This window comes from Eleutherodactylus coqui, chromosome 8, assembly GCF_035609145.1.
Source record: "Eleutherodactylus coqui strain aEleCoq1 chromosome 8, aEleCoq1.hap1, whole genome shotgun sequence".
NCBI classification, from domain to species: domain Eukaryota; kingdom Metazoa; phylum Chordata; class Amphibia; order Anura; family Eleutherodactylidae; genus Eleutherodactylus; species Eleutherodactylus coqui.
In genome coordinates, this window is record NC_089844.1 from 81,293,311 (window position 1) to 81,319,118 (window position 25,808).

The window sequence follows — 25,808 nt, forward strand, 5'->3', positions numbered from 1 at the left end:
CTGCCATTACATTGTGTATTCTCAATTTATTTAAATAAGCTGCAGACCATATATATATATATATATATATATATATATATATATATATATATATATATATATATATATACACACATACACACAGTCAGGACGATGAGCTGTCATCTCCTTCATTATAACCATCAGTCGTAACTATGAAAGGAGTTTGTGTGCCCCTCTAAGGAGCTTGTGTGGTAGGGTCCACACAGTAATTATGCTGACTGAAAATGGACTTTTTGAGAGAACATAAAGCCGAGTAAGTCTCAGGTGATCAGAATAAGATCAAATGAGCCACATGGAGAGAAGAACTCCAGAAGTTTCAGATAGAAAGGAATAACCAAACAAGGTAATAGTAGTTGATTTCTATGTCCTGGGGGGCTAGTTACATAATGAATGGGAATAACCAGAGTGTCTGTTTAAGCAGTTCCTAGTAGATATTGTCAGTACAGTAGCTTCCCATGTCCTAGCAGGTATATACAATCTCCATAGGGATAGTCCTTATCCACACTAACATGGAGGCAGAGGCGTAACTTGAAGCTTCTGTGCCCCAATGCAAAATCTGTAACAGGATCCCCAACTATAATGCTTCATTCATAGTACAGGGCTCCCCATATGGAGAGGAGAGGCCTTATGGGCCCCCTAAGTCTCCTGGGTCCGGGTGCAACTGCATCCCCTGCATCCCATATAGTTACGCCCCTGCATGGCACTATAGCTCAAACTATACACAGTACTTTATGGGTCACTCTATCCAAGAGATTGCTATATTGATGCACAGTTTTACTCGTGACCAGACACTACTGAAATTCGGTATCTGGATGCTCCTATGGTTACTCTTTAATAGTCACTTTGGTATTTTTGGGGGGGATCTGGTCCAGGATTCCACTCTCAAGGTCTCTGTGTGCTTTGCCTGCTGAATCAGCTTGTGTCCATACATAGCGCACTGGTGGTCTTTGCTGCCAGCTCTCACCAGTCCAGGTCTGTCTTGCTCAGTCAGAAGCTGCAGTATTAATCACTTGAGGCTCTCTGTTACAGGTCCTCACAAAGTCCAGCAGCAGGTCCTTCTCTGCACTCAATAAAACAGTCAACTCACACCAGAGCCCAGGAACAGGACCTCTCTTTTACATCCAGCCCTTCAGCCAATCAGTGTGCAACTCAGGTCCCATCAGTCCATAGCAATAAAACAGTAAGCAAAGTCATGTGACCTTTCTCTGAAGGTCCTGTCAGCTAGATGCATAAACTCTAATTGTAAATATTGTATTTATGAGACTAACATAGAAAACTGACTTCAGACTGGATGGACCACCTGAGCAATTCAGTCTGCCATTACATTATTTTCTATTTCTTTCTTAGCGTGCCTTCACATTGGCAATGAAATTACATGATTTTTCAGTGCTGCGAGAAAAATCGCTAAATTGTGAAGCAAATGGTTTCCAATGGCTTCACTTCAACATTTCCAATGTTTTAATGCTTGTGATGCTGCATTAAAAACAAAATCGCAGCATGTCCATTCTCTTTGCTACATCGCCCCAGCGCCGGCCCTACTGAAAGCAATAGGATGAAAATTGTGATCCTCTGCCACTGCTGTGACAGCAGCGGCAGGGGATTCCTTCATCCTTCATTCCCTTGGGGAGTCCCCTCATCACTGAACTCTGTGATAGCAGCAGCAGCAGGGTGTTCAGTGATGAGTGGACTCCCCACGTTGCACAGCAGCGGCAGAGGATCGCTGCTGCCACTGGCCCCATTGAAAGCAATAAGATGAAGGGATTTCCGGCAGTGATGCAAGGCTGTTTTCACATGACAACGTATCACTTCCAGGGGTTTTTGAAGGTTTGCAAGAGCCTTATCAGACCGTGAATCACGGCCCGATATCTCGCTTGCCAGTGTGCAGGAGCCCTTAGAATGGATACATACTTACCCCAGGCATATTGAATTAAACAATCATTGGTTTTGTACCCATGTCTGCTGCAAGTTTGTTCCAACCATTTACTACTCATTCAGTAAAAAATATTCACCGACACTGCTTCTGATTTTTCCTCCCTAATATTCTCAGATCGTGCCCCTTGTTATAGTGTTTGTTTTTAGTAGGAAGCTACTTTTTTCCTGAATTTAATGTATACCTTTAACATATTTAAAAAGTTTCCATCATGTCCCCCTCTCCCTTCTCTCCTCTTGTAACATATATAAATGTTTCCATCATGCCCCCCTCCCTATTATGCTCTCCTGTAACATATGTAAAGGTCTTCCCTTTCCCTTCTCTCCTCCTACATGACACACATTATAATTAGATCTATCTATTTAGGTTTCCATCATGTTCTCTCTCTCTCCTTTCTTTCCTCAAGTCTATACAAATCAATATATTTCAGTTCTTCCACCATTTTTCTAGCCAGTCTTTGGACTCATTCTATTTTATCAATGTCTTCCTGTAGGTGAGGTCTCCAGCGCTGACCACTGTATTCCAGATGTGTTCTCACCCTAGATCTATAGAGCAGGATCACCATCTCCCTCTTTCTACTGGTAATACATCTAGTTGTGCATTCGAGTATCCTACTTGTCCCCTTAAACCCTTATAGGCACCCTGTGTCAGCATACAGTTCCTGTACACATGGGTTTGTTGTGTGCATCAGGCCTAACAGGGGAGCAACAAGGTATCCAATGCTTGAAATTGAAGCGCCACCTTGGAGTCACTTCAGCTATCAGCAAACATTAGGGAATTGCATCAACAAGAATTTCCACGAATTGGTGATAAAGCCATTCCTTGAAGGCAACCTGTCACCCGATTTAGACTTCCATGAGGGCAGAATAGAGTAACCACTGACACCTTGATTATAGTTGTGTGTCACTTACAGTTTTTCCTAAAAATCACTTTATTATTAGGTGCAGCATGACCCAAGCGCAAAGTCCTTTCCGTGATGTGCACTCACTCTGGAGCACTCCATAATCATGTCCCCACCACTGACAGCTTTCTCCCCATTACTGTACATAGGGAGAAAGCTTCTAATCAGCTACAGAAGGGTGGCAGCAACCTGCCAGTCATGAATATCAGAATTTTGCACTCAGTGTGTATTTTGCCAGCTACCGTAAGAAAAGCAGTAACTGGTACACAGCTATAATTAGGGTGTCTGTCACATATAGGGGACTCCCATGTGCAGATAAGAAATGGCGCATAGATAAAAAAAAACCAACACAATAGGCTTCCCGGGCAGTAACACAATAGGTGTTTCAATGTTACAGTCACTTTGCAGAAATCAGCAGAACAATACTTGAGCGTTTTGCACTTTTTGGAATATTGTGTCACAGTTTCGAACTCTCTAGCAACTCTACAGTACAAGTCCTCAACACTATTTGGAAAGACAATCTTCTGTCCCATTGCCGGACACTGTAGCCAATAGGCTTAGTCACTCATACACTTCGGCCACTTCGTTACTCTCAACTTCTCAAACATTAAACAGCCTTGTCTTGAAATACATAGTTTCTCTTAGTTACTATAAGCAGGGCCGTATTTAAAGTTCATGTTGCCCTAGGCACATTTAGTATTCACATCCCCTATGGGCGAGTCAGGTCAAGGCTTTATTCAGACAGGCGTGCCTGTTTTGTGCATCAGGAAAATCAGGAACAAAAAACAGAGAGCATACAGACCCCCTCCGCATGTTGTCTGATGTTCACAAATGGCCAACAATGCCTATGCTATTCTTGTATGTGAAACTGACAGAATAGGGCATGTTGCAGTCTTTTGTCACATGGATAGTCTATGAACAACCTCATTGGCCATATGGGCCCGAGTGCTGTCTGTGGAACAGAGGAACAACACGGACATAAATTACGCCTCTACGAATAACCCCCCTAAAGCTGCTGCTCATACACATTAGACAGTTAGCTATCCCACCCAGCTACACTAAATGCATGCATACTTGGCCAAGAGTGCATGGGTTTTCATTGGCGAGAAAGAAATAAGCCGCTACCAGAGGTATCTGGCAGTAGCTCATCTCCTGCAAAAACCAGATATCCTTCGCTCCCCCCCAACATCAGCTGTCATATATGGGAGGTCTCCAGACTTTCCCACATACAACCTGAAGTTTACTATGTAAATATAATAAAAATAGTACCAAAACCAAGTTTAGTACAGATACAGTACCAGAACCAACACTTACTACACAGATACAGTATAGGCACCAAGCTTACTACATAAACAGTACCAAACTCAACTTACAGATACGGTATCAGAATTGAGCTTACTACACAGATGCAGTATTAGACCTGGGCTTGCTATGTAGACATGGTATAAGAAAAAGATCTGAGCAGATACAGTCCAGTTTCACATTTTACATTGTATATCACACATACATACACACACACACACACACACACACACACTTTATATATACAAATATGCTATATATATGTAAACATACATACAGTATATAACAAGTGTAGGTTCTTCTATGCTGTAAATCTATGGGCTTGTCATGATTTAACATGCTGGACCCCCTGGCTGTCAGTTGAGCCCCTTCCATCTGCAGGGACCACTCAGTACAGGCCAATTGCGGCCCACCATAAACACATCTGCAGGACCGTCAACAAAAGGGTGCTGATGCTCTGCTATTAGAGATGAGCGAACGTACTCGTCCGAGCTTGATATTCGTGCGAATATTAGGGTGTTCGGGATGCTCGTTACTCTTAACGAGTACCACGCGGTGTTCTGGTTACTTTCAGTTTCCTCTCTGAGACGTTAGCGCGCTTTTCTGGCCAATTGAAAGACAGGGAAGGCATTACAACTTCCCCCTGTGACGTTCAAGCCCTATACCACCCCCCTGCTGTGAGTGGCTGGGGAGATCAGATGTTACGCGAGTATAAAAGTCGGCCCCTCCCGCGGCTCGCCACACATGCCTTGTGAGTTAGCTGAGGGAAAGTACTATCGTGCTGGTGCTGCTGTAGGGAGAGCGTTAGGAGTCAGTGTAGGCTTCAAGAACCCCAACGGTCCTTCTCAGGGCCACATCTACCTGTGTGCAGGCTGCTGCTAGCAGTGTTTTTTTTTTTTTCTCAAAATCGGCAGTGCAGAGCATTGCACCCGGCATTAGGGACAGAAGTGGTGCTTAGGCAGGGAGAGTGTTAGGAGTTAGTGTAGGCTTCAAGAACCTCAACGGTCCTTTCTAGGGCCAAATTTAACCGTGTGCAGTACTGTGCAGGCTGCTGTTAGCAGTGTTGCAAATTTTTTTTTTCTTCTAAAAATCGTCTGTGCAGAGCATTGCACCCTCCATTGATACTACAGGGACAGAATTGTGTAGGCAGGGCCACAACACAGTTATTGTTCATTGAATATACGCAGTGGGTGCTTCCCTTTGCAAAAAAGGCAAAGAAATTATATTTGGCCTGCCTGTGTCAGTCCTAAGGTCTCCGTGTACGTGTGTGCTGCGTGGACAACGTACAAAAATCAGACGCAACCAGCTACGGTTTACTGCAGGCTTGCGCCATTGTCTTTCCTGACTGGCAAATACCTGCTCTGCTAGAGTTAATAACTCTGCTACACTATAGTTGTGTGACACTTTTTGAGGGCCACACCACAGATATTAAACTTCTTGTTCATTGAATATACGCAGTGGGTGCTTCCCTTTGCAAAAAAGGAAAAGAAATTATATTTGGCCTGCCTGTGTCAGTCCTAAGGTCTCCGTGTACGTGTGTGCTGCGTGGACAACGTACAAAAATCAGACGCAACCAGCTACGGTTGAGTGTAGCCTTGCGCCAATTTCTTTCCTGCCTGGGAAATCAAATCACTGGTAATACAGCATGCTGAGGGGTAGGGGTAGGCCTAGAGGATGTGGACGCGGCCGAGGACGCGGAGGGCCAAGTGAGGGTGTGGGCACAGGCCGAGCCAGTGCGGTGGCCAGGGGTAGAGGCAGGGCCAGACCGAATAATCCACCAACTGTTTCCCAAAGCGCCCCCTCGCGCCATGCCACCCTGCACAGGTCAAGGTGCTTTACGGTGTGGCAGTTTTTCACAGAGACGCCTGACGACCGACGAACAGTGGTGTGCAACCTTTGTCGCGCCAAGATCAGCTGGGGAGGCACCACCAACAGTATGCGCAGGCATATGATGGCCAAGCACCCCACAAGGTGGGACGATGCCCGTTCACCGCCTCCGGTTTGCACCACTGCCTCTCCCCTTGTGCCCCAACCTGCCACTGAGATCCAACCCCCCTCTGAGGACACAGGCACTACCATCTCCTGGCCTGCACCCACACCATCACCTCCGCTGTCCTCGGCCCCATCCAGCAATGGCTCTCAGCGCAGCGTCCAGACGTCGCTAGTGCCACAGTTTGAGCGCAAGCGCAAGTACGACGCCACGCACCCGCACGCTCAAGCGTTAAACGTGTACATTGCAAAATTGATGAGACTACAGATGCTGCCGTATAGGCTTGTGGAAACGGAGGCTTTCAAAAGCATGTTGGCGGCGGCTGCCCCGAGCTACTCGGTTCCCAGTCGCCACTACTTTTCCCGATGTGCCGTCCCAGCCCTGCACGACCACGTCTCCCGCAACATTGTACGCGCCCTCACCAACGCGGTTACTGCCAAGGTCCACTTAACAACAGACACGTGGACAAGCACAGGCGGGCAGGGCCACTATATCTCCCTGACGGCACATTGGGTGAATTTAGTGGAGGCTGGGACAGAGTCAGAGCCTGGGACCGCTCACGTCCTACCCACCCCCAGAATTGCGGGCCACAGCTCGGTGGTGGTATCTGCGGCGGTGTATGCTTCCTCCACTAAAGCACCTTCCTCCTCCTCCTCCTCCAACGCAACCTCTGTCTCGCAATCAAGATGTGTCAGCAGTACGTCGCCAGCAGTCGGTGTCACGCGTCGTGGCAGCACAGCGGTGGGCAAGCGCCAGCAGGCCGTGCTGAAACTACTCAGCTTAGGAGAGAAGAGGCACACGGCCCACGAACTGCTGCAGGGTCTGACAGAGCAGACCGACCGCTGGCTTGCGCCGCTGAGCCTCCAACCGGGCATGGTCGTGTGTGACAACGGCCGTAAGCTGGTGGCGGCTCTGCAGCTCGACAGCCTCACGCACGTGCCATGCCTGGCCCATGTCTTTAATTTGGTGGTTCAGCGCTTTCTGAAAATCTACCCCCACTTGTCATACCTGCTCGGAAAGGTGCGCCAGCTCTGCGCACATTTCCGCAAATCCCACACGCACGCTGCCACCCTGCGGACACTGCAACATAGGTTTAATCTGCCAGTGCACCGACTGCTGTGCAACGTGCCCACACAGTGGAACTCTACGCTCCACATGTTGGCCAGACTCTATGAGCAGCGTAGAGCTATAGTGGAATACCAACTCCAACTTGCGCGGCGCAGTGGGAGTCAGCCTCCTCAATTATTTACAGAAGAGTGGCCCTGGTTGGCAGCCATCTGTCAGGTCCTTGGAACATTTGAGGAGTCTACCCAGGTGGTGAGCGGCGATGCTGCAATCATTAGCGTCACCATTTCTCTGCTATGCATCTTGAAAAGTTCCCTGCAAAGCATAAAGGCAGACGCTTTGCGCTCGGAAACAGAGCCGGGGGAAGACAGTATGTCGCTGGATAGTCAGAGCACCCGCCTGTCTATATCTCAGCGCGTTGTGGAGGAGGAGGAGGAGGAGGAGGAGCATGAGGAGGAGGGGGAAGAGACAGCTTGGCCCACTGCTGAGGGTACAGATGCTGCTGGGCTGTCATCCTTTCAGCGTGTATGGCCTGAGGAGGAGGAAGAGGAGGAGGAGGAGGATCCTGAAAGTGATCTTCCTAGTGAGGACAGCCATGTGTTGCGTACAGGTACTCTGGCACACATGGCGGACTTCATGTTAGGATGCCTTTCTCGTGACCCTCGCGTTACACGCATTCTGGCCACTACAGATTACTGGCTGTACACATTGCTCGACCGACGGTATAAGGAGAACTTTTCCACTCTGATTCCCGAAGAGGAAAGGGGTTCGAGAGTGATGCTATACCACAGGGCGCTGGTGGACAAACTGATGGTAAACTTCCCATCCGACAGCGCTAGTGGCAGAAGGCGCAGTTCCGAGGGCCAGGTAGCAGGGGAGGCGCAGAGATCAGGCAGCATGTACAGCGCAGGCAGGGGAACATTCTCCAAGGCCTTTGCCAGCATTATGGCTCCCCAGCAAGACTGTGTCACCGCTCCCCAGTCAAGGCTGAGTCGGCGGGAGCACTGTAAAAGGATGGTGAGGGAGTACGTAGCCGATCGCACGACCGTCCTCCGTGACGCCTCTGCCCCCTACAACTACTGGGTGTCGAAGCTGGACACGTGGCCTGAACTCGCGCTGTATGCCCTGGAGGTGCTTGCTTGTCCTGCGGCTAGCGTCTTGTCAGAGAGTGTGTTTAGTGTGGCTGGGGGAATCATCACGGATAAGCGTACCCACCTGTCAACCGACAGTGCCGACAGGCTTACACTCATCAAGATGAACAAAGCCTGGATTTCCCCAGACTTCTCTTCTCCACCAGCGGACAGCAGCGATACGTAAGCAATACGTAGGCTGCACCCGCGGATGGAAGCTACGTTCTCTCTCACCATCCAAAACGGGGACATTTCTGCTTCATCAATCTGTGTCTAATATTCCTCCTCCTGCTCCTCCTCCTGAAACCTCACGTAATCACGCTGAACGGGCAATTTTTCTTAGGGCCACAAGGCTCAGTCATATAATTTTTCTAAACAATTTTTATATGTTTCAATGCTCTTAAAAGCGTTGAAACTTTAACTTGAACCAATTTTTCGTTAAACTGGGCTGCCTCCAGGCCTAGTTACCACTTAAGCCACATTAACCAAAGCGATTAATGGGTTTCACCTGCCCTCTTGGTTGGCCATGGCCAATTTTTTGGATGTACATTTGTACTGTTGATACAGCAATTTTTGTGGGCCCTCGCCTACAGTGTAATCAAATGAATTTTTAGCCCACCTGCATTACAGCTGATGTTACATCCGCTGTGTTGGGCAATGCAATGGGATATTTTTATGTACCGCCGGTGGGTTCCAGGGAGCCACCCATGCTGTAGGTGCACACGGAGTTTAACCTACATCTGTCCACTTGTAAAGAACCCCAGTCTGACTGGGGCATGCAGTGTGGGCCGAAGCCCACCTGCATTAAGCACGACATTACTACCTCAGCTGTGTTGGGCAATGCAATGGGATATTTCTATGTACCACCGGTGGCTTCCTGGCACCCACCCATGCTGTGGGTCCACAGGGAATTATAATTGCATCTGTTTCCACTTGTAAAGAACCCCAGTCTGACTGGGGCATGCAGTGTGGGCCGAAGCCCACCTGCATTAAGCACGACATTACTACCTCAGCTGTGTTGGGCCTGCAATGGGATATTTTTATGTACCGCCGGTGGCTTCCTGGCACCCACCCATGCTGTCGGTCCACAGGGACTTCACAATAGGGTGTTGTACCTGCCTGTGTCTATGAATTAAAAACCGCGGTCTGACTGGGGCATGCAGACACCTTGACAGAATGAATAGTGTGTGGCACATGGGTTCCCCATTGCTATGCCCATGTGTGCAGCTCCTGATGGCGGTGGCACAGGATTCTATTTCTCATTGCTTCTGTACAGCATTGTGGGCTATCGCCCCGCCCCTTTTAAAGAGGGTTGCTGCCTAGCCGTGCCAACCCTCTGCAGTGTGTGCCTGCGGTTCCTCCTCATGGCAGACACACTTCTAAATAGACATGAGTGTGGCGTGGCATGAGGGCAGCTGAAGGCTGCGCAGGGACACTTTGGTGTGCGCTGTGGGGGGGAGAGGGGGGGCCGTTGGGCAGCATGTAACCCAGGAGAAGTGTCAGTGGAGTGTCATGCAGGCAGTGATTGTGCTTTGTTGGAGGTAGTGTGGTGCTTAGCTAAGGTATGCATTGCTAATGAGGGCTTTTCAGAAGTAAAAGTTTTTGGGAGGGGGGGGCCCACTCTTGCCGCTATTGTGGCTTAATAGTGGGACCTGTGAACTTGAGATGCAGCCCAACATGTAGCCCCTCGCCTGCCCTGTCCATTGCTGTGTCGTTCCCATCACTTTCTTGAATTGCCCAGATTTTCACACAAGGAAACCTTAGCGAGCATTGGCGAAATACAAAAATGCTCGGGTCGCCCATTGACTTCAATGGGGTTCGTTACTCGAAACGAACCCTCGAGCATCGCGAAAAGTTCGTCCCGAATAACGAGCACCCGAGCATCTTGGTGCTCGCTCATCTCTATCTGCTATCTCTCAGTCACCAACTTACTCTGCGGACTTGCAGAAGATGCCAAGCAGAAGGCTTTTGTACATCTGATTGGTGTAGCAGCTGACTGACTCTCGCTCCACCAATCATTGTAGTATTCCTTCTGAACATTAGATGAGAGGAAATAGAAACTTTGCAGCTTCATCTGGTCTCCCTCCCTCTCTTACAGTGGCACTGATGGACCCTCACCCCCTCACACACCCCTGTCCTGCCAGAGGCAGCAATTCTCATCCTGGGAGGTAGAAGGTTAAAAATAAAAAAGAAATCCACTGGCTACCCCTAGAGCCGCCCCCTTGAACTAGATGCCCTAGGCACTGGACCTTTAGTGCCTAGTAGCAAATACAACCCTGGCCATCTGTCCTCTCGTGGCTTTGTGGGCACATATAACACTAAGCGTATTTGCTAGAGGCATTTCTCACGTACAAAAGCAGCGGTTTGACCAGTATGCTCTTACATGGTCCATGAAACTGATACTCTTCCATAGTCTACTTTCTAGAACCCTTTGCTGTGGACAGGAGATTCCCAAATCTCGCACACACAGGCTTCTTCCCTCCGGCAGCAACTCCCATGTCCTTATGCGCTTCACTCCTTTGATAGCACAACTCTAGCTCCCCTATTTATCACAGCCGTGGTAATACTCCAATAACAATGAGTGCCATGCTTTACTTCACTCAACCTGCACCCTATGGGGCACGATATGTCCTCTGACCTGTTCACACATGCACAGGCTCCACCAAGAACTGTGACGGGCTGCAGAATATTCATCAATTGTCAGCATGACTAGGTTTGGAGCTTCACACACTCTTCCACATAGGCCATGACAGATACTGTTAAACATAATCACCACACAATTACATGATCCTCCTACACATACCTGTCATATATATATTACATATCAAACATAGGACTACTCCTATCATAGTTGTCCTGGCAATATCCTAGTATTTCTAGTATTTGCCTGGTTATGAACAGTATTACTACAATAGTTTGACGTGTCACACTTTAGCTCACCATCACTATGGCATATACACATACTAACTAGCTAATTGCATGCAACTCTACATTCTATGATATTTAACCATGATAACTTTCCCTAGTACAGAGGGGTAAAGGGGTTTGCTGGACATTTACTATTGATGATCTATCTTCAGGACAGATCATCAATAGTTGATCGGTTGGGGTTTGCCCGTCGATCATCTGATTCTCTGGTCTACTTTTAGTGTAGCCTAGCTTAACATCCGCATTGGGGTCTGAGCCAAAAGTGTAATTTAAAGCTTTACTCCCCTTGAAATCAAAGGGACTGATGCCTTCCATTACACTCCCAGCTCCTCATTGCAGTCGGAGCTGGAAGTGTAATAGAAGGCAACACTCCCCATGAAATCAAGCTGGAAATGTGCTAAAAGGCATTGCTCCCACTAAAATCCATGGGAGCAAAGCCTTATATTATACTTCTGACTTCAACCCCAATGCCTATGTCCAGCTTGGCTGTATTGGCAGCGGTTGAAATCCAAAGAAGTAGATCCCTGCCAATCAACTATCCCTCAAGATAGGTCATCGGTAATAAATGCCATGAAAAACCCAACTTTACTTTAATGTAAACATTTCTGCGGTACCGTGTCCCATAAAACTGTACAGTATGTGTGTGGAATAAGTCCCAGATACTTATATAGATAAATGGTGGGACTAGATCCATATGCATGGTCTTTATATCCCATCCATAATGTGGATTTCTATTAATTAAATTTAATATAGTCGATAAAATCCCACTGCAGGGAAGGAAATGAATAGACCCTGTACTATCTGATCAACACATTACCAGCCACTCTACTCAACACGTATGAATCTCTTCTAATCACCTACCTATAAAATACCTTTTCCACACTAGTGTCCTAGAATATATGGTTTATCTCCATGAACCCAGAGTCCAACAGTGGTCATCCCTTCACTAAATAGAAGTGAAAAAGGTACCCCGAAAACAATGACTTGTCTCCTCCTTATAATTGCCGAGAAGGTTTGTCTTATTACCAAAACAGTAAATAAAGTGAAGACCTGACATACGTGTAAAGTGACTGGAATTGGACGGGTTGATGCTGTCACTGCTGTCTCCGCTCTCACTACTGGAGATGTCATCATCTGACTCTTGGACAGAAGAACAAGGTGAAGATCCATCAACTTCTTCAAACTTCCTCTTTAAAATGCCACTCATAGCTGCGGTACTGTCACATGCACCTGGAGGGAAGTTGACATGACATTACTTATTTACCCTAGGAATTCAACCGAATTAGACATGCAGGACTATTTACTGAAATCATTTAGCAAATATTCAGCAGAAATGTAGATCTTTTTTTAGTTTAACATTGTTCCATTGCTGACACGTCAATCACATAAAGTAGATAAATTTACCAAAAAAATGTATATGGAAGATGGCAAAACTAACCTAATAAAACACAGGTGCGATTAATGCATAGACAGTAAACATATAAATATTCCTATATTAAAAAAAAAAAAAAAAAAATTATATATATATATATATATATATATATATATATATATATATATATATATAATAAATCAAGAAATACACGCTAGGGTTTGAACCATCAGATGATGTTCAGTTAATATGTTCAATGTTAGGCCTTCGATACACTAGTGTATTTAGGGCCATGTGCTCTTCGAGTTAAATTATAGGTAGCACCTGGTCCCATTATAGCCTATGGGGCTATGTAGATTGACTTTTTTCATGTGGACTAATTATTCAGTGTTCGTGTGCTGTCCAATACAAGTTTTGCCTGAACCGCTCAGGCACAACTCACCCACACGTTAAGTGTGCACCGGCCTTATTGAGAATAAGCCACATCTGGTATGCCAATTTTTACTGGCTAGCTTTTATAGTACAAAGAATCCCTTTGCTACTTGTGCACAATAGTATCCATGCAGTGGGACTGGGCATGTGGGACCCACCAGCACTAGATTCATTAGGTCAACATACTGAGAGAATAACACAGTATTTTAGGCTGAAAAAAAAAAAAACAAAAACAAAAAAAAACAAAAAAAAACTTGTGTCCATTCAGTTCAGCCCATTATCTAGCGGTGTTGATCCAAATGAAGTCAAAAAAGCCTCATGAGATAGAAGCCAATTCCTTCCTAACTCAAAAGAAAACCAGGGGACACAATATCAAGTATATAGAAGCAATATGTAGAGATCGGAGACTGTTTTTAAGTATGCCTTATGCCAGTCAAAAAGGCTAAGATTTTTCATGAACAACTAGAAATGCAACATTGAACAATAACCTGCCATATGGACAAGTCAGTGGGGCAGACCTCATAGCTTCCTTTTGCTTATACCCACCACCATATGGGCTTGTAAGAGGAGTGAGCAGTACCCTGCTCCCCTCTCACAAATGATAGCATAGCTATACCCCATGTAGATGGGGCAGAGGAAGCAGAGAAGAGGCACTGCTCACTGCCAATTCGGTCTGACATTACCCATTAATAGTGAGCTTTGGGGACTGCACATACAATCGAAAATTGTATGTGCGATGATAGCTCGTCCTATATGTCAAGAGAATGAAAAAGAAGAAAAGGAGTCTAACTGCAGTATGTGGGAAATTTTGAAGATCAAGTTAGTTTGAGGCACAAGATCCTCAAGGAAGCCTTGTGCCCTGTTATTCTACTGATTGGCGCGGTGCGGACCCCAGCAACAACATCTTCTGAAATGTCAACTGATGTCTATAGCTGGACTTTTAGCAGCCACCTCAAAAACGTAACATATTATTATACCCTAAAAGGCATTCTCAGCCGTTCATGTAACAACCATAGGAGTGAATAGAGAGACCATGGGAACGTCATCAGGAAGGACAGTGATCAGTAGACGACTCAACATAGATATGGGTCTTAGAGATGGGACCCACATCTAATCAGAGATGTATGCCATGTGTCTGTGGGTTCCTCAGACTGTAAAAACAAGAAAAGGAATATATCCTAGAGCACTAAAAAATGCAAAAGCACATCAAAAACATGAACGCTTTTGATGTCCTTTCTATGCACTTTGAAGCGCCAACCAAGACTTCATTGAGTTAACTGTAAGAAAGTTCTAAAAACCGCAAAAGCAGAAGACACCAGGTCCCAGAGCTTTTCTGGGATTTTGGACAGAAAATATGTAATCTGTATTTAATGTTTCCGACGTGGGCTAAATTAAAGCGACCCTCCTTTTTTGGGACAAAATTCAATCGCAGAACAAGTAGGGGGGGGGGGGGGAGGTATATTACTTGCACTTGTTCTTCTCTGCTGCCCTCCTACCAGGAGGTTCTGGTCCCACACTGTCCAACATGGCGGCAGCAATTTTCTAACTACCTAATGCATACAGTGCACTGCTCTCTGATTGGCCAAGTATATGGCATTGGTTGTCTAAAGCTACCAATGCACTGTGGGGATTAGGCAGTCTGAAGACTGAATAGGCCATCTCTGACAACCAAAAATGGGACCTGGAGCCGGCGAACTGGACAGATGGCAGAGAACAACAAAAGTAGGTAGACTCCCCCCTCCAGTTCTAGAACAGGATTCTGTCCCACAATGGGACGGTCACTTTAAGATTTCCATGTTGTATGTAAGGAGACAGTAGATCTACCAATATAGGAAAATGTTTATTGGTATGGCACCATTATTGCCATGTATATATATTGTGTATGTAATGTATATTTTATAATATACTGTAATGCGTGATGTTCCATGCCATTTATGCACCTTATGGTCTGTCAGAGTAGCGGGAATGATAATTTCCTGCCTGCTAGCTTGCAGGAGGTGGTGCCAGCATGATCCCGAGAATACCCCAATGTTGATGTAAATTCATGCATTGTGACACTGGTGGGAATAGAATTTTTATTTTTTTAATTTTTTTTTAAGAACACAATGCGCTGGGAATGGCCTTTTTTCTGTATTCTTCTCTGTAGGACTTGAAGATGGTAGGAAAAAAATATATTCCAAATGTTACAAAAAAGTTGGACATTCATGGCTTATTTGTTTACAAATGCTAAAAAGTAATGTGCTAACAAGTAGTAAGGCTGGAACTGCATGCAGTCTTTGTGGCAACTTTTGGAGCCAAAATTTAAGAGCGATTTAAAAAAAAAAATGAATACAGGAAAAGAATAAGGGCAAATTCAGATGTGTGCATTGCAAATTCTACTACAATAAATGTGAATGGGGTTTTGAAAACGCCATCCACGTGTAACAGAAATTTTTGTCATGCGAAAAAATGAGCGTGCTATGGATTTTTAAAACCGGAACATGGTCCTTCTGTTGCAGGTTTTCATTCCTTTGAAGCCTAGGAGTCAAGTCTGTGGCAAATCTGAAGCACAATCCAAATTTCGCCTTTGATTTGCAGGACTGGATTGGATTTACCCTAAGGAAAAGACCGATACTTCTCTATTCTATATATTTCTGTGTGCAATTAATTGTAGCAGAAAAAAAAAGAGGGGTTAAAAAAACCCCAAAAAACAGCGCTCAAAACAGAATGATAAGTGTAAAATAGGACTGGACACCAAGATAGCAGTGATATCTTGACCGGACACCACCACACCCCCGGTCAGAGATTGCATTCAACCACAATCACAATAAACATCTATGGAAATGAACCCCGCCCCCCCCCCCCTCCATCCTAGCAGGAAATCCAAAGGCAGTGTGCCTTCATAGTAAACAGGGGAGCACCAAGTTAGGGTTCCACAGTAAACAAGAAAAAAAAAAGGCTAGCACTCAGGGGGTCACGCAAGTGGCCAATTGAGATTAGTAGGGCTTCCTTTTTCCAGTGGGGGTAGTTAAAGTATCCCACACAACCCCCTCCAGACAGGTTCCACTATATAGACAATCGCACTGTGATTTAATTGAAGCTCAGGTCTCAAAGAAGATGGAGTACATTTTATCCAACCAAGACAATTTGCATAAAAGCACCTCTATAGGCAACAATTTTGGAGGGTTGCTTTGTAGTTACCCCCCAAATATGTTGCATTTTGCTGTGCTTTATGTAAGTTCTGTTGGTTTGGCTCAGAAAAAAAAAAACTTTATGTGTGATTCCAGCCCAAGAATAAACTGCCATTGCATAGGCTTATGTATAACTAGCAACCAATTTCAGTTTTCAAAAAATTGCACATTTTGTCAGACAAGCATTATTTTTACAGAAAGTTGCAGAAAGTCTGTAACTTTGATGTAGACTCCATATATTGTACTGGTCAAGCTGATAATATTCCTTACATAGTCAACCATTTACATTTAAAAAGGGGTGGTCTCAAAGTCATCCCCTGTTCACACATTAGGGAATAGACATACAGGAAGTCCCTCCCAGCCCTTCCCTCTATCAGGTAGAAGAGGTGTCACGGAGTATGTGTGGGCTACCTTCTGGCCTACCCATCTATTCCATACAATGCTTGGCATTCATTTGCAGCTAATGTAACATTGTGTGGACAAATGAGACTTCCCACAGCACTAATAGCTGCTTGTCAGGGGTTCTAGAAGATAGTACTACAGTAATCCTCATAGCCTATGGGAAAACAGCTAAAAATAAAAGCCACACCTAGACCACGACACATTTTGAAAAACACTGACCCCCCCTCCCAAAAAAACCCCACCAAAAGTGAGAAAAAGGCAGGTCTTTAGTGCATTTCATATTTACTATCAATTTACAGCCAACATGACTCTGGCATCGAAAAAAAAGACCAATAGAAACTGCAACATTTTTCAGAAAAACCATCATATGTGAAAGTAGCCTCAGTCACATTTTAGCATCTGGTTTTCCACTGCAATACCCTGTATGTCTACTTAACTAAAGGTGGATAACCATAGGGTTCTGATGTAAGGCTGGTACAGATTGTTATTGTTTAATGTTAAATATGAGGTTTTCTTTTAATGGCACTGTCTTTTTAAGAGTGGGCGGGAAGAGAGGAACTGTGTGCAACAGGAAGAGAGGGTGTGAAGAAGAGAAGTTGTGGACGGAGGCATAAGGGAGTCTCCCCTAGTTGTTGTGCTGTATTGTTATAGTCTTATGGTCAATGTCCTCTGGGAAAAGTGGAACAGGGAGGTCATAGAAACTTAGCAACCTTGGAAGCCTGCAGGCCTCCTCCATTTCCTCATCCCCTAACCACTTTAACTTGTGTAGACTGGCTTTCTAGTGAGTTACCGCTCTCAACCAAGTACATGATTGCGTTAAGAAACCATTTGTATGGAACTTGGGACTAATTATGTCATTAGTAATCCATTTGTATGGAATTGTGATTGCTTATTTTGTCGATAACCTGTTTATATGGACTAAGACTGAGCTATCCCGGATTACCATGTCACAAGTTGTTTGTTCTTTGTTCAGCGGTTAAGAAACCCATTACCTGTGCTACAATAATGACTCCCATGAAAAATGGCCATCAACTGGGCCTATTTTAAGACCTGGCCCTCACATAAAATAGCGTGGCTGAAACCAGTTCATAAATCCCTCATGTTCCCATAGGAAGAGAAAAAGACCTCAGCCTCCCTGCTCGAGAATCAAACCAGCTCTATGCTATCAGGCTGCCACCCAGAGAACTAGGAAGACCCCAAGCTCAAGGTCTGAGGTCCCTTACACTGAAGCGATCCAAATTCAGTTCAGAAGAAATGCAGAAGGGGTGGCGAGGGTGTCTAGGTGATACAGGCCAAAGAAGCCCCCAAATATAGGTTGCCCATATACATGCACAAGCATAAAGACAACTACTAAATTTTGGTTACTAAACTAAATTTTCTGGTAATCTGTAAGAAGACATAGGCCTAGGGTTAATCTATGCAAAAATTGCACACCGACCTCTGGAATATACTCATACCAAGGTAAATAAATGATGTTTCCCAGACAACCACTTACATAGTTTCCATCTACGTACACATAATGGAAGACTGGGGCCCTTTGCCCTATTACCAAGGGAGCTTTTTAGGACTAATTCATTATAGTCTTTGGTACCTTGAAGGTAATCATGTGGCTTTTTGGATATCATTTGATTTCAACCACATTACGAGTTCAGTCCTTTGGATGAAACACCACAATTCAGTGCTGACGATTCTGCAGCGATTCAACCAAGAGATCAATTGACAAAAGGTACCCCAATAATACTTAAAATAAATGGATGAACTCCTGAATGCGTTAGAATTAAACATACAGAATATTATAAAATTATTTTTTGCATCTATAAATCACAAAATGTCTGATTTTACTAATATTAGAATTTAACAATATGAGGAAGGTTTCATACACTGCATTTTTGTGGGAGTTTTTGATATAGGTTTGTGCCAAAAACTAGAAGTGGACCCAGCAGTAAAGAGAAGTACAAGTCCTTCCTTTATATTCACCATATCATTAGAATCCACTTCGGACTTTGGCTCAGAAAACTGCCACAAAAAAAAAAACTGTGGGAAACAGCCCTTAATACACATAGCTATAAACAGCTGTTTATGGGAAAGAAGATGTGCAACTGCAGTGTTTCTTCTAATGGATGATTAATTTAGCAAGTTCATAAAACATAAGAGGTTCAGCATACTGAATGATAATGAAGACTTTTTGAGACCGATTTCTATAAAAAAAAACATTTTTCTCAAGGTCTGCTTTTCGGTGGAAACTTCTCTATAACCTTGATGGATTACCTAATGAATAAAATTGGAACATGAGTTATTGTGTATATTATATAAATATATATATATATATATATATATATATATATATATATATATATATATATATATATATTTTCTTATTCCTCTACTAGTAAAGATATTAGTAAACAAATTAAAAAATATATATATTTTTGTACATTTTTATATTAAGATTTTTTACATTGTGTAATTTTTTTAAAAAGTCGCACAAGACTTGTAAATTTGCAGCAAACTCCATATATTGTACTGGTCAAGCCGATAGTATTCCTTACATAGTCAACCATTTCCTTCTAGAATGGATGGTCTCAAAAGACATAAAATTATTTTTATTCCATTTTTCTTTCTCCATTAAAAAAATCAGCCAATGAAAAATATACCGATTGAGGTTGTCATATATTCTTCGCTCTTTATATGTAGCATTTAAAGGGTTAAATAAATTGTATATCCAAGGAACACTAAGATATTGGAAGTTGTTGCAAAATTTATCATTAAAAAAATTGCTCCCCGAATGTATATTTTACATATTCCAAAATCCCTTTGTTGGGTAATATAAAATATAATCGATTGATAGCAATGCTTCAAAGAATAGAATATGAGAGGCCGAGCTTCATGATTTGATGTGCATCACTAAAAAAGGTAAAACTATAAAACACATAAGCATTGTAAAGAACAGCCCTGAAATATACATGCTAACAAGAAACATCATTACCATTGGATAATCCATGTTCGGCTTTTGTAACTCCTGACCTACTAAGCAATTAATCACCCTGCAGAAATATCTTTTTTTTTAAAAAATTTAACCCCAAAAAAGCTGATCTGATACTCTAAAAAAAAAAATAATATTATTAAGGCTCATTGTATATTACTGGACTTGACCTACAATAAAATGTCAGTTCAATGAAATGTATACAGCCTGCATTATAAAAAATACTACAAATATTGTGCTGTGTTGCATGACCGAGGAAGGCCAATTACGGCTCAAGATCTTTCAGATCAAATCTATGTTCCTTTAATTAAACATGCGCGCTCACTTTTAAGTAAAGGACCATGCGATCGCACGTAGCGTTTTTTACCCATTCAGCTTTTTCATCAGTACAATGACCTTTAATCCCCGAGCGCCTCCCCCTGTCTCTGCAGCTAAACCTAGTATTGTGGACTCATTTACATAATGCCTCTACATGTCCAAACAGCTGAAGGGGGGGGGGGGGGGGGGGGGGGGAAATCATGTGATTCTGCAGCAAAACAAATATGGGGAGATAAAGGAAACATTTTAAGCTATGCTATTTACTTTTATTTATAGTATGTTTACTAATACAATGTGATACATATAGAATGTAGAAATAATGCTATGTGGAGGTGTTGAGGGGGTTCTATTTAATTATAGGAACTAATTTGTATTTTTTTTTGGAAAGGAGGGGGAGTCAATATTTGTTATCCCTTGTCTAAGCATTTGAGATTTGAAGAACGCACAATTAATACAATAGTTAAATATAAATTCCAAGTTAAGCTCCAATACAGTCTGATTTTACTCTCACTGGTTGAATCTGTGTATTCAGCAATTGTCATGGAAATGAGCCTGGAGACAAAGGCTCTTTAATTGAAAGCTGACAGCCTAATGTATAAAAATTAAAGCTTTTTTTAATGTGTTTATGTAGATGCTAATGGTCTGGGATAAAGACAGTGTTTAGGCAGGCCATTCTCCCAATTTGTGGGAATAGTAGAGTATAATGTAGCGTCATGGTATGGTTGCTACAAGGTAAAATATTATATAGAGCATGCAACATTTTTTTTTTTTAAGAACATAACAGGTTAAATAATGCATTTCCTTAGAGAATTTTTTTATACTTTGTTTTCACTATTATTTCTATTTATGCATTTAAAAAAAAACCATAAAGTGTCATTTTATCATGAAATGCAATATTCCCATACACACCCAAAAAAAATCTATCCATTTACTTTCCTAATGAACATGTAGAGCCCTCCAATAAGTAAAAATGTATTGCATAGGCCGCTCAAGCGTACATACATTAGGATATCATATTGAAGGAACCCCTATTAGCATATGCAAATGAGCACAGTCAAAACAATTACATCTCCATTCCATATTTAAAAAACAAAAGAAACAAACTACATGATCTATGAAGCACAACTGCAAATCACTGACCTGCTCAAACTGCTGCTCGCCAATCCATGCACTCTTGATATGAATAAATCCTAATTAGAATCCATGGAATGCTGATTGCTGATATATAAAAACGCTTGCACGGTCAGAATTACTCGTTGACGCTTGTATTTGGATATAGCATTTTTTTTTTTTGGATTCTTGCAAATTTCCCAAAGCAGTATGTTCTAGCTGGTAGCATATGCTTTATTGTTCAGCGTTAAGAGCCCCTAGTCTGCACAAAGACTCATTACCTACTGCTTGTAGAACAGCTCCAGTCTCACTGAGCTTGCCTGTATTGTGATCACATGGGAGCCTTGTCTGAAAAAAAAGACAGGCTTCCACTGATTTCACTGTCTATGGATATTTTTATCAGTTCAATCCTAGCTAGAGGAAGGGCCAGCAAATCAGTCAAGCTGTTTGAAGTCATTAATCCACTACAAATCAAGGAAAATCCTCAAACAACGTGCTTTTTTTTTTTTTTTACGCTGAAAGAAAAAAAAATGTAGTGTGAGGCTCCTGATGGAATTTCTAGAGAATTAGCATAGCGCCATATATAACAGGCCATAAATGATTTTTATAGGCATTTTGTCAGATACCAGAGTATGATATGCATAGAAGATAATTAGTTCAGAACAACATGGGATCAATCACCCACAGGGGAATTACATTTCCGAGGTTTCTTTATCCCGGCTAGAGAACCAAATCTCTATACTGAGCATTAGGAAGGAATATAGGATTGGTTTTTAAGCTATAGAGTAAACAGGAAGAAAATGATTGTTTGCTTCCATAATGCTAGCAGCAATGTTGATACAATGTTGCAATGTTTGTTATAGCAAGTGAAATATTATTATACATCACATTTTTGTATTTATTTATTTTTGCATGGAAAACTGTAAGGCCGGATTCGCACAAGCAGTTTTTTGTGGCATGTTCTCCACGCTCTGTCACTTTTCCAAACAGTGGGTGGGGCCAGGGGCGTAACTATAGAGGTTGCAGGGGATGTGGTTGCACCCGGGCCCAGGATCCTTAGGGGGCCCATAAGGCCTCTCTTCCCCATTTGGGAGCCCAGTACTTTGAATAAAGCATTACAGTTGAGGGCCCTGTTACAGGTTTTGCATTGGGGCCCAGGAGCTTCAAGTTACGCCTCTGAGTGGGGCCACATAAAGCCAATCATATTAAGGGCTTATTCACACAAGCGTATATCGGGCGCGCTTTCACAGCTGGCCAATATATGTGACCATCTGATGCATTGGTTTACAATGCATCAGTTCAGATGGGCGTATTCCCGCAGCATAAAAGCGGCCTAGATAGTACATTTTGGCTGGGTGTTTTTATGTTCAGGAACTATGTTCTTGGCCGGAATATGGCGGCGGCTCCCATAGACTCTTAGGGGAGCCCATGGCAGCTTTCAGAGAATGGAGGTGGAAGGGAGTTTAGCAGCATGTCTGCTAAACTCCCACTCGCTTTCCTCTTACTCTCCGCCCCTTGTTGGCTGTTTGCAATGTGAGGGGGCGAGAACTAGTTGCTAAGCTCCTGCCCTGCCCTCTTCTATTGCTGGCAGCTGACAAGGGACAGAGAAGGATTGGGAGTTTAGCTCACTAGCTCCTGCCCCATCCTGCCCCCTTCCCTTGCCGAGAACCAGTGAGGGGGTGGGGGGAGGTAGTTTAGCAGAGCTAAATTGTCTCCCCCCACCCAATGGCAATCTGGGTTTGGCATATATGCGCCGGACCCAGGCAATCTGAACTGGCACACAAATGGCAGATTTGTGCGCCCTTCACATGACGGTCAGTCGAAAATCACTATGCTCGTGTGATAGAGCCCTAAGGCCTCATGTCCACGGGGAAAATCAGGCCCACTACGGATTCTCCATGGAGAATCCGTAGCGGGTCCCTCCTGCCCCGCGGACATGAGGCATAAAAATAAGAATTAACTCACCTCTCGCATGCTCCGGATCTTCCCTTTGCCGCGGCGTCATCTTCTCTGCGTCGCGGCCGGATCTTCTTTCTTCGGCCCGGCGGATGCACAGGGCACGTCGGTGACGTGCCCCGCGCATGCGCCGGCTTGAAGAAAAAAGATCCGTCCGCGACGGAGAGAAGATGGAGCCGCGGCGAAGGGAAGAATCGGAGCGGGTGAGTAAATTCCGATTTTTGTCTCCCGCGGATGCGGACGGCTTCCATAGGCTTCAATAGAAGCCCGCGGGAGCCGCCCCCGCGGAGACCCGCACGAAAATGGAGCATGGTCCAGATTTTTTCATGCTCCATTTTTTTTAAAATCACTTTTATTGACCATCCGCAGGTATTTATCTACCCGTGGGTGGTCAATGCATCCCTATGGGATGCGGATCCGCGTGCAGGAGAAGAGTTAAAATCCGCTGCGGATTTTAATTCTTCTTTTGCCCGTGGACATAAGGCCTTAGGGTGCATTCACATGGGCAAGAAATTCAAGGAACTTTTGTGCGTTGTAAGGACTCCACAGCTATGTTTGCACATGCAAAGTCTGTACACACAGAAAATTGATCCCATTGATTTCAGTGGTTTTGTTCTCATAAGCACTTTTTCCCCACACATTTCGTGATTACGCAAAAGAAAAAAAAAAAAAAAGGAGAAGGACCTGTTTTTTTCCCCTGTGTTTGGCGCAGCAAAATTGGCATAGAAGTCTATGGCAGGCACACAATTACACAAGAGGAAAGGTTTTCCACTGTGGAAAACCAGGAAAAGAAGGCAGCTGGACACCATTAGGCTTTAAACGACAGCGCTACAAAACGCATGTTTGTGAAACCAATGCTTCTCAATTGGTTACTGCTACATTTTTTGTAGCCCGTGTTTCCCTATGGAGCCTACTTGTTTATCGCTTAACATAGGAGGAACTTGCGATTCCCGTGCGATGCAATACATTTTTAACATTAGAAACTCCTACTAACCATCTCATGATAAAATCGCCTGATTTTATCGCTAGAGAAAGTCGGGGGTAGCAGCAATGCGATGCAAGATTTTTCACAAGTAAAAGCATAACTAACGCTACAAAAGTGCGGGAACAAAGCTGAGATAACGCGCAGCGATTTCGTAGCGGCGATATCGCTATTGCCCATGTGAAAGAGGCCTAAATCCCACATAAAGGGTGCATCGCACACGTGCGTGAACTGGACAAATGTTGAGCGTGTAATAATTACAGTATTAGGGTGCATTCACATGATTGTGTGCGTGTGCCGTACATAGGTGCGCTCAAAACCACGCACCCACGTACGTGCACAAATGGGTGTGAATGCAGGTCCATGCAGCATTGCTTTCAATGGGGCCGCGGCTGCTGCCAGTGGCCCCATTGAACGCAATAGGACCGATAAGCCCTGCAGAGATTTTTGGGGAAGGGCTTTAAATATAAGCAGTTTCCTGAAAATCATCCCTAGAATGTGTAAAATATAAAAAAAAAATATATACTCACCTCTCTGCGACTGCCGGCGCTCAGGTGAGTTCAGACTGTCTTCTCCCTGCACTGCTCGGACTGTGTTTCAGTAGGAGGATTTAAAATCCCCGCCTGCTGAAAGGGCTGTATCTGATTGGCTGAGCGCTCAGCCAATCACATACAGCCCTCATTCAATCATTGACTGACAGCTAAGTGCTGCCTGTGATTAGTCACAGCACTCAGCCAATCACAGGCAGCTCTTGGCCATTCATAGAATTCTATTTTAAATCCTCACCTATGGAATGAGCTTCAGAGTAGTGCAGGGAGAAGACAGTCTGATGCACCTGAGCCCTGGCAGCTGAAGAGAGGTGAGTATACATGTTTTTTTATTTTTTACACATTACACATAGGGATGCTTTTCAGGGAACGGCTTATATTTAAAGGCCTTCCTTGAAAATCCTAGCAAGGCTTTCAGGCAGCCTATTGCTTTCAATGGGACTGCAGAAGTGCTGGTCCCATTGACAGCAATGGGAGAACATCGTGATCCTCTACCACAGCTATCACAGCTGCGGCAGGAGATTTTTTACTCCCTGCGAGGAGTCGTCTTGTTACCGATCAGTGTGACAGTGACAGGTGATGGGGAGCCGGGTAATGTATTTTTTTATACTCCACCACTTCCCAGTTCTCTCAGTGTCCGCTGGTGAGGCTTGCGCGCGGTCTAAAAATCTGACTCTTTTCAGACCGCGGTGTGCATGCTCTCCGATGGAAGTCTAGTATAAGGCCTCTTTTATACGAGCATTGCGATTTTCAGCCGGAAAAAAAAAATTAAATCGCATGAGCGAAAAAAAATGCTGTGACCATATATGCTGCAGCCCAGAATTCCTTAGATCGGGAGAATTCTTTTAAAAGACTTCTAATGGTTCAATGGAGCCAGCTGACATAGTTTAGTAGTGCTAGCCGCTGCTCAACTCCCTCCCCCCTCCTTTTGCCGGCAGCATCCATAGAAGCCTATGGGAGCCGCCAGATGATTGCTGCCGAAAGATAGAGCAAGATCTATTTTTTCCGTCTGCTTCAAAACATCAGCCAGCGTATCTGGCCACCGATATTCTATTTTTCCTCGACTGGACATTTTTACGCGGCTAATAATCGGCCAAGTGAATGAATGCACTGGAATCCAATGTTTCAAATGGTCGCGATTTTTAATTGCGGCTAAATTAACTGCGTAAAAGTGCTCTTGTGAATAAGGCCTTATTGATATGTTGTGGATTTAAATTCCACACCGCGGGTCCATTTCTACAGCAGCCTAAGAACTAGATTTTTACTTT

General features: G+C 44.0%; 1 protein-coding gene across 1 annotated transcript in view; it reads right to left on the bottom strand.

The window, feature by feature from the left end:
* CSRNP3 (cysteine and serine rich nuclear protein 3) overlaps window positions 1–25,808 on the bottom strand; it is a 145,201-nt gene that overhangs the window by 43,225 nt on the left and 76,168 nt on the right. The window contains exon 2 of the mRNA XM_066577414.1: window positions 12,327–12,497. Coding sequence (XP_066433511.1) covers window positions 12,327–12,474 — 148 coding nt within the window. The 5' untranslated portion in view covers window positions 12,475–12,497. The remainder of the gene's footprint in view (window positions 1–12,326; window positions 12,498–25,808) is intronic.